We start from the raw sequence: 15305 nt of genomic DNA, 5'->3' as shown, positions 1-15305 counted from the left end.
TAATGGGGATTGACACTGCATCTCCATTCCTACCCTGTGTTTGTCCAGTCTCTCTCTCTTCCTCTCCAGGCCGGCCTCTCCCATCTTTCTTGGCCCCTGTCTCTTTCCCCACCTCTGTTGACCAGCTTTGGACCTGTTGGGGTGGCAGGGCTTAGTGGTCAGACAGATCTGCCAGGCATGGCTAGGCTGGTGGCCAATGGCTGCAGTTGTGTGCAAAGGAGGCTGGAGTTGGAAAGAAATTGGAGGGAAGTGGTGAGGGTTCTAGGCCAGACCGGGGAGGGCTGGTTCCTTTCTCCATCCCCCCACGCCCCCCCGCCCCCTCCAAGCCTGGCCTGTTCCTTAGATGGCAACAGCCAGGGCTGTTATGGCTGGACACAAGCCCATCTGGCACTCGCCCTGCCTGGGCCCCCTGCCAGCACCGGTAGCCCTCCAGAGCCATTTCTCTGGGCAGAGATGATTGCTGGATACCAAGGCCCTCTGCTGGACAGCCTCAGAGCCCAACTCACCCAGCCTGTGCCTAGAGTATTTCAAGCCCCTTTCTGGGCTCCTTCAGGTCCCTGGCTCAGGTGTGGGGTGGGACCCTATTTGAAATTGTGGCTTGTCCCAGACTCCATCCAAGCCCGCCTCACCCCAGGCGGCCTCCCTCCAGCCTTGTTTGCTGGAAATGTTGGCTGGGCCCAGCATTCTGTCCCCAGCACATGCCTCACGACTGTATGCGTTCTCAGTTGTGTTTGTGACTACACCTCCATGGCTGGGCTGGGACTAGGGCAAGGCCAGGGAGGTACTTGCCTGAGATGCAACATTTAAGGGGGGGGGGGGGGGCGGGGGGGGGGCGGAGGGGGGAGGGGAAGGGATGCTGCCAAAAAATTCAGGAATCAAGATGAATAATATTGTCATGAAATACTCTTTAAAAATCCTAGTAAATGAAAAACATCCATGAACAAAACATCAACATTTAAAATAAAGACGGGATCTGGCCCTCACAGGGTCAGACTCGCCTCACCTTCCTTGAGAGTGGACAGGGCCTGGGCGTGCCCTTCTGGCCTAATTTCTCACACCTTTGCCCCTTCCTCTGCCCTGGGTGGGCTTCTGACCTTGCGTGGTCAGTCTGTGTTTGAGGCAAAGTCCCAGAAAGGTATGCCCTCCGCCGGAAACCGCAGATTCCCACCCGTGGCTGTCCCACCTCCAGCAGGAACCTAGCGCACCCTCCGCGGGGGGGGGGGGGGGGGGAAGGGGGGAGGGGTGGGGACCCGCGCAGACCCCGCCCGCCCCGCCTCTGCTCCCCGCACACCTGCGGGTACCTGGGAGGGGCATCGGGAGTTGCGGAGGGGATGGGCAGGAAATCCTTGGGCCCGCATGACCCTGGTGGCCCTCCGGGCCTCCTCATCTCGGGAGAGGGGCCGCAGCCGGAAACCGCAGCCCGCGCCGGGTCTGGCCGGTCTCCCCCGGGGCGGGAGAAGGGCTGCGACCCGCGATCCGAGCCGCCCCAGCTCCCGGCTCTGTCCCCGCCCGCGCAGCTCGGGAGCCGGGAGCGCTCCGGGGAGGCCGGCAGCAAGGCCCGGCGCAGAAAATAGGGGGGGAGGGGAGGCTCCCGTGGCCCCGGAGGGGAACAGGTTAGGGGACAAGGGGCTCTCACCCCCTGCACCCCGCTCCTCCCCGCAGGCCGCCTGCCCGAGGGGGGCGCGCACGTGCGCTGGCTTTGGCGGACCCAGAAGGAGCCCGCAGGGCAGGAACGGGGCTCACAGCGCTGGCCTCAGGCCTCGCCCTGGCCCTGGCCCTGGCGGCTGTGGGGACACGAGGGGGTCCTGTAAGACGCCCCTATTCCTTGCTGTGCCCCTCTGGCCCCAGAGCTTGTGGAAGGAGGAGGGCGGGAGGACTCTTGCTGGAGGACCCTAAACAAACGATCCGGAGGCTGAGATGCAAATACTAGTACATCTGACAACTCTCATTTGGCCGCTGACGGAAGTCCCCTTGGGGAGGAGGAAATGAAGCGGAGCGTTCCTCGGGTCCCCCCCCCCCCCTCCCGCCGCCCCAGCAGCACCTCCTCTGCCGGCAGAGTGCCCCTCAGGAGCAGGCATTCTGCACTGCTGCCCTCAGCCAACAAACCTCCCTCTTCCGCCACCAGGAGCTGAGAACGGCTCCGAACGCAGTCAGGACATTGTCCTCCTCACAACCACACTGTCGCCAAGAGGCCAGGACTGCGGCCGGCCGGCGTGGGGCCCGCTGCAGTGAGAAGAGGAGCAGCTTCCGGGAGGCGAGGCCCCACAGGCTCCATGGAGTCGGGTGGGAGGAAGCCTGGAGCTGTTCCTCACCCTCAGCCCCGGGCCAGGTGAGACTGTCAGGCAGCACAGGCACAGGCCAGGCCGCCTGAGTGTGGCTGATAAGAATGTCAAAGGCACCCCAGGAATTCAAAAATATTTACTGAGCACCTGCTGCATGCTGGGCTTTGGGGGCGGGACTGAGTCTCTGGGGAATCAAGGTTTCATGCTCTTAAGGTAAATCCTCAGCCGGGAAGACAATCTGGGTTAAAATCTTGCCTCTCCACTAAATGGTCAGTTGTCCCTGGTTAAGCAGTGTCCCTCCCCGGACGCCATGCCCACGCTTGTCTGGGGTAAGGAGGTGGGGAGAGCCGCTCCTTGCCCTGCGGAGGCCCCGGTGATGAGGAGAGGCCCTGAGGGGTGCAGGGAGGAGGTGAAGACCAGTTTTCTGCTAGATGGGGGGCCTGGTGTCAGTCATTGCTGCTGGGGCCGGGAGGCAGGCTTGTTCAGAGCCCTGTCATGCTCAGTCCCGAACCCCGGCTAATGCCCACTGGGCAGGCCTGGGTCAGTGATGGTGCCAGGACCGCCGTACTCCACAAGAAAGCAGTGCGTCCCTGCTGCTAGCAGGACTCGTGGCCTCATTTTTGCGGGGCTAACCTCTCCCTCCTCTCAGGGCGGGCCACTCTGGAGGCCTCTCCGGTGTCTGGCTGGTGTCTCTGGCTGAGGATGAACAACAGGCAGCTCAGCAAAGCCTCACGCAAGTCCTGGGAGCCCAGGCGGCGGGCCAATCGACGCAGCAGGGGCAGGAGGTGCTGGCGGGCCAGGCGGGCGGCGGGCAGCAGCAGGCGGGACAGCAGCATTCGAAGCAGGAGCGGGAGCAGCGGGGCGGGCATGGCCGGGTCAGTGACTTTGAAGGCAATCCAGAATCTGGGCTTGCCTCTCCTGCTCCCTCCTCACCTGCAAAGACATGGGGTGCTGGGCAGAATTCCCACCCACTCCGGTTTCCACCATCACACTCCCCAGACCTCAATTCATGGGTCTCTTTTGCTTTCCTGAAGCCCTTTCTGTTGGCGAGGTAGCTGGGGCAGGAGGGTTCTCCCTGTAGGGGAAAGCGGGGACCAGGACCGATAGCCGGCCATTCCCAGCCTCCAGGGCTCCCACAGTTCCCTGCACCCCTCCCTTCCCTGGTCACCCTCTCCTCTTGCACACACTCTCTGGACAGTCTCCATTCCTTTTCCCTCAATCCAGCAGAAGTTCCTCCCCAGGCAATCTAACTTTTCTTTTGTGGGCCCTTGATCCAGCCCGACCTGACACTCTTTTTTTTTTTTTTTTAATATATATTTTATTGATTTTTCACAGAGAGGAAGAGAGAGTGATAGAGAGCTAGAAACATCGATGAGAGAGAAACATCGATTCAGCTGCCTCCTGCACACACCCCAGTGGGGATGCACCCGCAACCAAGGTACATGCCCTTGACCGGAATCGAACCTGGGATCCTTCAGTCCTCAGGCTGACGCTCTATCCACTGAGCCAAACCGGTCAGGGCCCGACCTGACACTCTTTACCCTCCCAAACCCCCACCCCAGGGGCAGCAACTCTTACCAGTCAGGACCAGTGCTCTGGCTGAATTAGCTTGTGGGGACACAGCCTCCCAGGACACTCAGTACACAGGGCTGCCCCACCCAGCTCAGCCCAACCCAGGACAACTTGCCAGGGTGGGGGGAGCAAGGAAGAGACAGCTGTGTGCTGGCACCTGGTATCTGGAGGGGAGGGGGCAGCTGGGCTGCAAGAAGTGAAAGGAACAGATGCAGGAATTCTCCTGGCTGGGTTCAGACCTCAGAGACGGAACCTAGCCTGCACTTTGTAATGATGTGGCTGTATGCATGCTGATTCTTCGGGCTCCGGTCCCCTCCTCAGTTACCTTAGTACCTGGGCGGGGGGTTGGGGGTGGGAGACGACCTGGGAGGAGTAACTGGAGCGGGACTGTGTCTGAGACCCACTTGCCCAAATCTCAGAAGCAGCAGCCCAAACACACCAGGCATGCTCAGAGTGGGCTAGAACAGGACCTCGGCAGGCACTTGTGGGCCCTCCCATGGGGCAGAGGAGTGGGGTCACCGTCCATCTCACAGCTGGGCCCAGTTGGGAAGAGCTGGGCGGCACTCCAGCTGAGGAACAGGAAGAGGAATACCCACTTCAGGACCCTCTTCTCTACCTACTCCCCCACAACCCCAAGATTAAATTAAATTCCACATGGTAGCAAGATCTAGAGATAGCCTGGGTTTGTTTTGTGTGGCTGCATGACCAAGGGCAATCCCGAGTGGGGGGGTGAAAGGATTAAGGAAAAGACAGACAAGAGAATAATAGCTGGGTCTCGGTGGGACGCTGCCTCCCTGATGAGGAGGCAACGACAGCGCCCACAAGCCGTGTCTTTATTTTATAGCAGATGCCATGAGGCAAAGTAGGGGCGTGATCACATCGTTTACAGCATTCTCGTGCGCTCCAACCTCACTCAACTACGTGCACCTGAACTCTATCACAAGGCACGTGGGGCTACGTGTTTGGACCATAGGTTCAAGCTTACAACCACAGCCGTTGGCTATAATTGTGCTGGGGGGGCCCTGCCCTCCAGCTGGGACTTGCACGTGGCAATGAGAGGTTCCTGTCGTTTCATTAGTCCGAGGCTTGGACCTGGCCAAAACACCGTAGCCACGCCCCACAGTTTTGTTTTAAAATGTGTACCTCATTCTCTGCATAAAACGGACATAATTTCTGCCTTCTTGGACTCAGGTGAGATAATAGTTTGTGAAAGTGTTTCATAAACTTTAACCTAGCCTTGGGAATATGACCATTTATCATTGCTTCACCACCAGCCTCCACTGGCAGCATCACAGTTCCAAAATCCTCAAAGACCTTGAAGAAAGAAAACTTAACCATCTAAAGGGCCGGTTCCATTTCTATCTGGAGGAAGCAGGAGCCAGAGTTTAGCTTTTTTTTTTTTTAAATATATTTTATTGATTTTTTACAGAGAGGAAGGGAGAGAGATAGAGAGTTAGAAACATCGATCAGCTGCCTCCTGCACATCTACTGGGGATGTGCCCGCAACCCAGGTACATGCCCTTGACTGGAATCGAACCTGGGACCTTTCAGTCCACAGGCCGACGCTCTATCCACTGAGCCAAACCGGTTTCGGCCAGAGTTTAGCTTTATAGGCCTTGTTTTCCTCTCCTTCCAGTGTCTTCTTGAAGATTTGTGATGGCCATGTGTCAGTCCTGGGCCAGGGGTGGGATGGGTATTGGGTACACACGTGGGCCAAGCTGTGAGTTCATGATCTCTCTCAATTCTCACCACCACTCTGCAAGGGAGCAATTATTATACTCATTGATGAAGAAACAGGTTCAGCGTGCTTAAGCAACTTACCTAGAATCACACCACGACGGATGGCTGCTCTCCCTCCCAAACCTGCCCCTCCCTAAGGCTTTTCCATCTCTATAAGTGGCAGCTGTACCTTTCTAGTTACCCTGGCCAAAATCCTCAACTTCTCTCTTCCTGTCACAGTTCACTATCCACATTCGTAAATCCAGGTGGCTCTACTTTCTTCTATTCTGGAATATAAAGGTCTTTTTATTAAAGTACTAGAGGCCTGGCGCACAAAATTCATGCATGGGTATGGTCCCTAGGCCTAGCCTGCGATCAAAGCCTCTTCCCCAGCTGCCGACAGCCTGCCTCGCCCCCCACCGCCCCCAACCCGGGTTCCCAGTTTGCCATTGGGCGATCAGAGCCTGATGGCCTAGGGGGTGGGTGGAAGGACTGAGAGGTCAGCTGGTCCTGTGCTTGTGGCCCTGCCCCCATCGTGGGTCACTCTTTGTGTGTGGGGCGACCGATAGGACGGGGGCCTTGGCCTGGCACCACCCACATCCCCTGCCACCCATCCCCCAGGTCCCTGTTTGCCATCAGGCGTTGGGAGCCTGTCAGCCGGGGAAAAGGGACTGAGAGGTGGTCAGTGCACCTCATAGTGACGGGTGAGTGGTCTGCCATTATGATCGCTGGGCTTTTATTATATAGGATAGTTGACATACCATATTATATTAATTTCAGGTGTAAATGTAGTGATTTGACATTTATATTTCTAACCAGATAGATGGTCTGGTAACCATCTGTAACCATACAAAGGTATTGAGATATTGGCTGTATTTCCCCTGCTGTATTTTACATCTCTGTGACTTATCCTATCTAATAAAAGGGTAATATGCAAATTAACCGTCATTCCGTCACAAAATGGTGGCTCCCATAGCCACAAGATGGTGGCCCTGCTGAAGTCTCCTAGTCCCGGGGGGGGGGGGGGAGGGGGCGGCTGCTGAGAGTGGGCACCATGAGTGGCCTGGCAGAATGCTTGCTTTGTTGCTGCAACCACAGAGGGCCTCTGGGCAGCAGGCACGGAGCAGCCGGAGGGGGGGCGGGGGACACTTGCGTTCTGTGCCCAGCCGCGGAATGCCTTTGGCCAGGCTGGGCGCAGAATGCTTGCGTCATTGCAGGATAGGCTGAGGGGACCCCCGCTCCCCCTCCCATGCACGAATTTTGTGCACCGGGCCTCTAGTTTATTTATAAGTTTGTACCTCTTAATCCCCTTCACCGTTTTGCCCATCTGCCCACTACTCAACCTCCTGGCAACTATCAGTTTGTTCTCTGTATTTATGAGGTTTTTGTTTGTTCATTTGTTTAGTGTGTTTTTTTTAAAAGATATTTTTATTGATTTCAGAGAGGAAGGGTGTGGGAAAGAGAGATAGAAACATCAATGATGAGAGAGAATCATCAGTTGGCTTCCTCCTACACGCCCCACACTGGGGATGGAGCCCGTAACCATGGCATGTGCCCTGATGAGGAATCAAACCATGACCTCCTGGTTCATAGGTCAACCAGTGGACCATGCTGGTCGGGCTATCCATGCAATTTAAAAGTGCACTCCTTCCTCCCCATCTTCTGTTGCCTTCTCTCCATCCCTCCCTCTGTCTCCATAACAAATCATTGTCTGACATGCTATATATTTTCTTTTACTTCCTATCGTATTGCCCTCTGCCTCCCCCACTAGGATGTACACTCCATGAGAGTAGGGACTTACATCTGTTTTGTCAGCTGCTGTGTCCCCAGTGCCTGGTAGCAAACATAAGAATAAATGTAAGAATAAATAAATAAATAAGCCCAGCTAATGTGGCTCAGTGGTTGAGCATCAACCTATGAACCAGGAGATCATGGTTCGATTCTTAGTCAGGGCATTTGCCCAGGTTGCAGGCTTGATCCTCAGGGTGGGGCATGCAGGAGATAGCCAATCAATGATTCTCTCTCATTATTGATGTTTCTCTCTCTCCCATTCCCTTCCTCTCTGAAATCAATAAAAATATATTTGGGGGGAAAAAGATTTTTAAAAAGGATAAATAAATGAAAGTTCTGTGACAGGATCAAATCCAGGCCTGCTTGCCCCAGAGCCTGTGCCTCTAAGCCCCAGAGCTACATTGATCTGAACATACTTCTAGGATATGTGTGAGACCCCTGCAGGCCACACACAGCTGGAGAGAGTGCTTGGCGAGGAGGAACTGAGCATACTGAGCCAAAAAAAGGGAAGCCAGGCCTCGAGCCTCTCAGGGAACCTCCAAATTGTGTAATTTCCAGGGTACCATGGAACCTGACCAAGCTCTGGCCCACACCTGTAGTTGCTATGATCCTGGGTAAGTCACACCCCATCCCTCCCAGCCTCGCCTCCACAGCTGTGAGGCCTTCCAGTGGTGAGAACCTTGGACCTGGCCTGGGGCCAGATGCCTGAACCATCCCTGCCCCCCTGTAAGCAGAATGAGGGGCCCCAGGGACCTGGCAGGGTGAGGCGAGTGAAGGAGACAGCATGTTGTCTCTGGTAACAACGGGGAGCCCTGGAGGAGGTGGGGGCAGCGGCTGGCCCATGACAGGGATCTAGTCATAGTTTACTCTCCACCCCACCCCCTCCTGAGATGAACTCCCCTTTTCACCTCCTTTCCACCCTCAGCTGAGATAACCCTTACCCCCTGCCGCCCCCCCATGCCCCCCCCTTCCCAGCCTGCCCCATTTTCTCCAAAACAGAAAACCAAGGGCTCTGCTAAAGAGCCCCTCAGCTTTCCTGGAAAGACAACCGTTCTCTCTGGCAACCAAGTGGCCAGAGGCGGCTCCTTCTAGTTCCTGATTTTGCCTTGTCTAATGTGTCTGGCCCCACTGCCCTGACCTTTACCCCTCATCTTCTGCTGCCAGGCAACTTTGAGGAAATTGACCAACCCTCTTGTTTTTACAAGTCAATGAAAAAGGCTCTGGCCCCAGGTGACAAGTAGGTCATGCCCATACACCAGAGGTTTGCAGGTTTGATTCTCAGTCAGGGCACATACAAAGGTTGTGGGTTTGATCCCTGATCAGGGAGCTTGCAGGAGGCAACCGATTGATGTTTCTCTCTCTCTCTCTCTCTCTCTCTCTCTCTCTCTCTCTCTCTCTCTCTCTCTCTCTCCCTCTCTCTCTCTCTCTCGTCAATGAACATATCCCCTCAGATGAGGATAAAACATGTATCTGGGTGCCAGCTTGTGAAGTGGAGGCCGTGGGCTGGGCAGAATCTGGCCCCTGGGATCCTCCTCCCTCGTCCCCTCCCCCAGATCCGCAGGGTCATTTAGAAACATCCTGTCCCCCCCCCCCCCCCCATACATAGACGTCAGTTAATTGGGCCATTCATGTCAACAATAAGCACTGAGTGCCTACTGTGTGCCAGGCCTGCACAAGGTGCCAAGGGCCCAGCACAGACACACCAGGAGTCAGCAGAGAGACAGACCAGCGATGGGGAAATCCGGATGGGGTGGTGAGAGTTGTGATAGAGCTAATGGGTTCTTTCAAGACCTGGGAGTACTGGGCCTCCCGCTCTTAGCCCCTTCTGGCTGGTCCCCATCTAGGGGTCCGAACCACGCTACAAGCTGGCCACCACCTCTGCCACCGCCTGCACTGGGAGGCTGAGGGCGCTATGGGCCTTTCACTCAGGTCTGGACTCACCTGCTGGCTGGGGACCCTGTCTCAGGGCTGCTCTGGCTGCCTGAGCAGACTGTACGCCGCACAACCCAATGTGGGAACGGCCCTCTGGGGCTGTGCTGTGCGAGGCCCTCTTCCCTAAAAGGCAATGATCGTAACACCTGCCTCGGACAGCACCAAGGATGGGAGAACAGCAGGTCCAGAGCGCGGCTCCCAGAAGGTGTCCAATAAGCAAGCGTTTCCTTCCTTCCATCCTTTTGGGGTTTCCCTCCCAGTATACTCTCGGTCTGAGGCCAGCCCAGAGGCTGCTCCTTGAAGGCCTCCAGGCGGCATCCTGACCTCCTGAGGAGCCATGGAGAGTGGACACTGGGCTCAGCTAATGCTTCAAGGATCAGCGGAGCCTGGGTCCCCTCGAGGCCTGGCCCCTGGCTCTGCCATGTCTCACGTCCTGTTGTCCCCGCCAGGGCACCCTCACTGGCCTGAGCCCTTCCTGGTTGTGGGAGGTTGAGGGCAGCGCTGACCCCCAAAGAAGGAGTTCTGGAAAAGTGCGGGGAGGCTCCATGGAGGCAGGGAGTGCTGAGAAGCACAGGTGCCCAGGAGGAGGTGTGGAGGCCGGTCAGGTACGAAGGAAGGGTCAGGGAGAAGAGCAGAATAGCAGCTGGAATGGGAGGTCAGCCCTGCCGCTGCGACAGCGCTTCCCCGCCTGCGACAGAAGTTCTGAAACCGTCTACCTGAGTGGGGCTGTTGGGAGGATCTGAGGCCCAAATGGGTGACAGCTGCGGGAACACTGTGTGAACTCCAGCTCCTCAAGGGAAGGGGTTATGTGCGCGGGAGGGATGGTCCCTTACTCATGACCACCGCTCCTCTACCTGTTGTGGGTGGTGGGACCAGCACCAGGTGTTAGACCCGCAGGGTCAGACCTGACCTGGGTTCAGCAACGTCAGTATTTGAGTGCTGGCTAGGAAAGAATTCTGAGCCAAGACTCAAGCTACAAGAGAACGTTTATTTCGAAAATCACAGAGGTAGAAGGATTAATTTGCTGACAAAGTGGGCTGAGGAAACAAAATACGGAGAGAGGCAATGGAAGGGCCCTAGGAGCGTGGGAGTGAGGAAGGTAACCTAACATTTGTTGGGGGGGACGGGGGAGGGGAGAGGCGCTGGCCTGCTCCAGGGAGGGACAGCTCACTGGGTCCTCTCTCCTAAGGGTTTTAAGGAAGACATTCCAAGGGAAGATCTCAACAGAATATCCAGCAGCTTTCCAGCTGTGTCCTTTCAGCAGCTAGGTCAGCAGTCGCCAACCTTTCAGACCTCACGGACCACCAGAGGTCGGACCACTGGTTGGTGACCGCTGGTCTAGGTCACTACTGATCGATTGGTCAATGCAGGACGGGGGTCATTATTCAGTGCAGCTGGTCCTGAGGTCAGCCTTCGTCGTGGCATGCTTGTCTGGTTTTGCTGCTTTTCTGGGCCTGGAGCTGAAATACAACTGAGGCCTAAATGTTATCCCTGGGGAAAAAGGTAAGGGGTCCAAACCACATGACCATCGATATGCTGGTGGGGGTGAGGTCCCACCCTAAAATCGTCCTTTGCTAGGCACCTGGGGCTTTCCACCCTGGTGACCTGGCCCATCGTCCTTGCTCTGCTCACGTCTATCTAACTGCCTACCCCAGACCCACCTATGCAATGATAGGCCCATGAACAGGCAACTGGGCAGCATGACATGCGTCAGACATCTGGTAAGACACAGAGAAAGTGGGTCAGGGACTTAGATGTTGCCCGAAAGCGTCACAGAGCTGACAGGTGGGCTGACCCTATCCATAGGAACAGTTGCTGTGGCCAGAGAGGGAGCTGTATAGAATGCGGTCCATTGTGCCCATGAAACAACTGTCCCTCTCCCCACACTCAGCTGACACGACACAAGGTGGGAGTGTGTGCCCAGCCCTTCTGGCAAGGCCGCTCAGGGACAGTCAGCTGTGGGAGTGAGACAGCTGCTCCCTGGACAGTGCGAGGGAGGGGCATGGGCCGAGGGGCTGGAGTGGCAGTAAGGAAGGACATGCCTGGCATATTTGATGGGGGGAGGGCGAGCAGCAAAACCCACAGGCCCTGGGAATAAACCTAACGAAGATTGAGCAAGACCCTCGTGGAGGAAACAAACAAAATGTTTACAGAAAAGAAGACCTAAATGTTGGACGGATGTGCCCAAGTGATGGTCAGGAAAGCATCAGGTTATAAAGATGTTCGCTTTCCCCTCAAATTAATCTGGAAATTCAATGAGATTCCAGTTAAGAACCCAACAGTTGGTTCCCTTCCCTTCTGGAATTGGGTAAACTGAGCACAGAATTTATGTGGAAGGAAAAAAGGACCAAGACTTGGCTCAGTCGGTCTGAAGAAGAAAAAGAAGAGGGACAGGAATCTGGCTCCACAGACATCAATCTGGTGAGTCTGGTCATAAGGGAAGGAAAGCATGTGGCAAGCTGCAAGAATAGACATAGTGACGAAGGAATAAAATAGGGTTAGAAACAAATGCAAGAACATACGGGGCACGGGTGGAATTCCTGGTTCGAGGAGAGAGCACACACGGGATGAGACATGGGGCTGGGACAGCTGGCCACCCACGAGGGGAAGATACGATCCTCTGACAGACCAACTACAGGAATAAATTCCAGCGGCGTTAGAGATCCAAGTTTGGAAAGTAAAACTGTGAAATATAGGAGCCGAACTTTAGGAATGTGGGATAGTAGAGAATTATTTGTTTTATAAATTTCTACAACTTTTCGTTATGGTAATTTTCAAAAGTACACAAAAATAAAGATAATGGTATAACGAGCCCCCATGTATCAATCGCTCACCTGCAATAATTCCTCAAAAACTTTCAATTGACAAAAAGATACTACAAATGAAAAAAGAGTCCCTCACAGACTGGGAGAAGATATTTGCAATCCATATAACTGAAAAAGATACAGTACCAATCATAAATAACGTATTTTTATAATCAATAAGGACAACAAAAAAAACCCCCCAAAATTAATGAACCATATGAACAGGTTACCTCTTAAGGAGAATACAGGAGTGGCCCATAAATGTGCAAAGTTAGTCATCCACACTAACGCATGGGGAAGTATGTACAATGTCTAGAAAGAGCTACCGTTGCCCGACTGGTGTGGCTCAGCAGCTCAGGGGTTGAGTGTTGACCCAGGAACCAGGAGGTCACAGGTTTGATTCCCGGTGAGGGCACATGCCCGAGTTGCAGGTTCAGTCCCTAGTAGGGGGTGTGCAGGAGGCAGCTAATCCATGGTTCTCAGTCATTGATGTTTCTCTCTCTCTCCCTTCCTCTCTCTCTCTCAGATCAATAAAAACATCTTTTTTAAAAAGTCATGATGTTGAGTAACATATAATTAAGTGGCAAAAGAATATGAGCCAAATGATACTCTTTCTGTACAAAGGTAAAACACATGCACAATAGTACATATACCTGTGGATGCCTACCCACGTAGTGAAAGAAGAGACACGGATGTGACTTCAGACAATGACTTCCTGTAAGGGAGAAACACAGAGGAAATGAAGGTTCACCGGTGGGGGAGGGGATCATAGCTGTGTCTGTACTGTAGTACCCCGTTAAAGAAAATGAAGAAAGCTAAAGGAAATACGGCAAAATATTAACACTGTTTAATCTTGGTGGTGAATACATGGCAGTATTGTTATATCATTTCCTGCCTTTCTTTGTATTTTATTATTATTGTGCACATGATTCTTTAATAGTTGAATATGTGTTGGTCTCCCTGACCTCTTACCCTTTTCCTCTGGACTTTCCTAACTCTCTGTCATCTTTCCCTTCCTGCCTCCCACAAGTGTCTGACCCCCAGCAGTAAAGGCAGTGTGGTCTGGCAGGTAGGGAGTGTGGTGCTGGGAGGCAGGCTTCTTGCTTCTAGTTATCTCTTGGGGAACACCCTCCTTTCTATCCTCAGTCTCTCCTTGGGTGTCCAGAGCTAGCCTCCTTCTGCCCACCCTCCCTTCTCCCACCCCATAGGCAGAGTTGGTGCTTTGTGCCAGGATAAGGCTGGCGTCAGGGGAGTGGGAGCAGGACAGGCCAAGATGGGAGGGCGGGGGACTCTGCTTATGTAAAGGTGACTTTGCCACAGGGGGTCACAGGCTGCTCCCTGAGCCACAGGCCAGGAGGTGCCCTTCAAACCTCCACTTATCTCTCTTCTCCTGCCCTTTGTGAACCCAAGTGGAGACCCCACCCAGGCTGTCCTCGTCCCCTTCCCCTCACCCCGTCTCTCTCTTGTGAGGAAATTCTGAAAATGAGAGGGAAGGGGCTGGACACCTCATCCTAAGAGTATTTGGAGGACCTGGTGGGTTTGGGGAACACACATCCATCAAGACCACTGACCATAAGTCCCTGTCAATTTATAACAAAACAGACGCTGTTAAACTTCTCTGTTTAGTTCAACTGATGAGCATCCTCTTTGAATCTCACAATGTAAGTGTTGAATAACAGAAAATGTAGGCATGGTTCTTTCTAAAGAGCTACAATTTGAACACATCTTCATTCTTGGGATAAATAAATGGTCGTCTACACAAACATACACCTGCAAGATTACCATTGGAGTTAGAATCATGCGGGGAGAGGTCACACAACCCAATCAATTGATCATCAATCAATCAGTGGAAGAGGGCAGCTCTCAGACCAAATACTACTTCATTTGTCCCACTGACATTTACAAAGTATGTGACTCATGTGGTCCTTATAACTCCCCCCGGAGTGTTCTCGTCTCTAGACAGATGGAAACACTGAGGCTCAGAGAGGACCTGGGTGACAGTCGGAGAGGGGGGAAGGAAGACAGCGGAGGTAGAGGAGTTTGCATATTGGACCCAAGAGGGTTCCATTTCCAGCAGGGACACTCTGGCCCTTGGGGAGGTGTTCTCGTCGGAGAGCTTTGAAGGTTCAGAGTGTGGGGAGTGTTTACATCAGCTGGGAGAGCCATTCATTTCCTCAGTCAACAAAATTAATGTTCATATGTGCGTCAGTGAGAAAGCCCAGCGCCGGTATACGGTCAGTAGGGGAGCTGGGAGCAAACAGGAAAAGACAATACAGAGATACGTGCTCTGCCAGGGAGAGGGCCTGGTACCAGGGGAGTCCCCGGGTGCCCAGCCGGCATGGGGCCCCGGGGGCTGTGTCTGTGCAGGTGTCAGAGAAGGCCTCCTGGAGGGCAGAGCTTAAGCTGAGGTCTGAGGGAGGAGTGGCCAGGAAGGCAGGAGGACTCCGAGGAAGAGGATGTGCTGGGGGCAGAGGCAGAAGGCTGTGACACACAGCTGTGGGGAGACCCGCTGCAGAATGGGGGGCAGAGTCCAGACGAGGAAGAGCAGGAATAAAAACGGGAATGAATGCAGGAACTGTTTGGTGCATGTTGGCCAAAAACAATACTGGGCGAGCCGTGGACATTCTTCCTGGCTGGTGTCACTAAAGGCAGGAAACCAGGATCATGGGGGCGGGGGTGCAGGGGGGAGATGATGAACCCAGGTTTCCAAAACAATGTGGCTCTGAAGACTTGAGACATTGAGTCTGACGTCTTGGGCAGGAGTGTGGGCTTGGAAGGGGCTGGGGGAGGAGTGGCAGGAGAAATGAGGACAGGGTCCCGGAGGGACACGGAGGCTGCTGGGGGATGGGCAGGAGGGAAAGCTTCCTGCTTGCAGCAGCACTTTGAGTTGACCTCCTGGTGGAGGCAGAAGCAGCACAGAGCCATCCAAGAGCTGGGAACGTGAAGGTACAGACTTGACCTCCAGAGGGACTGGGTACAAGTAAGAAATTTATTTTTTTAAAAACCACACACACATGCAAACACACACACACACACACGCAAACACACATAGCCATGGATAAACAAGAAGTGGTTATTCTGGGAGGTGGAATAAAAGGGTGAGGCTTGTTTTTTTTTTCTTTTTTTGTGTGTGTGCTTTTCTGTTTTTCCCCCCACATTCTAATTAGAATGTGTGACCCCTAAAATCAGACGAGGTCATAATAAA

The 15305-nt window shown here is 54.1% G+C and overlaps 1 protein-coding gene across 1 annotated transcript; it reads right to left on the bottom strand.

Moving 5' to 3' along the window:
* Positions 1 to 2896: 2896 nt before the first annotated feature.
* MYMX (myomixer, myoblast fusion factor) lies at positions 2897 to 3151 on the bottom strand (the record flags this gene model as incomplete). Its single annotated transcript, XM_081093591.1, has 1 exon — positions 2897 to 3151. The coding sequence occupies one exon, from the start codon at positions 3149 to 3151 to the stop codon at positions 2897 to 2899; it is 255 nt and encodes an 84-aa protein (XP_080949717.1).
* Between the last annotated feature and the right edge of the window lie 12154 nt (positions 3152 to 15305).

The sequence above is a fragment of the Myotis nattereri genome (assembly GCF_964212035.1).
Source record: "Myotis nattereri genome assembly, chromosome: 6".
In the NCBI taxonomy this organism is placed as follows: Eukaryota; Metazoa; Chordata; class Mammalia; order Chiroptera; family Vespertilionidae; genus Myotis; species Myotis nattereri.
Note: the sequence above shows the minus strand (reverse complement) of the source record. Positions and strands in the feature narration are given on the sequence as shown.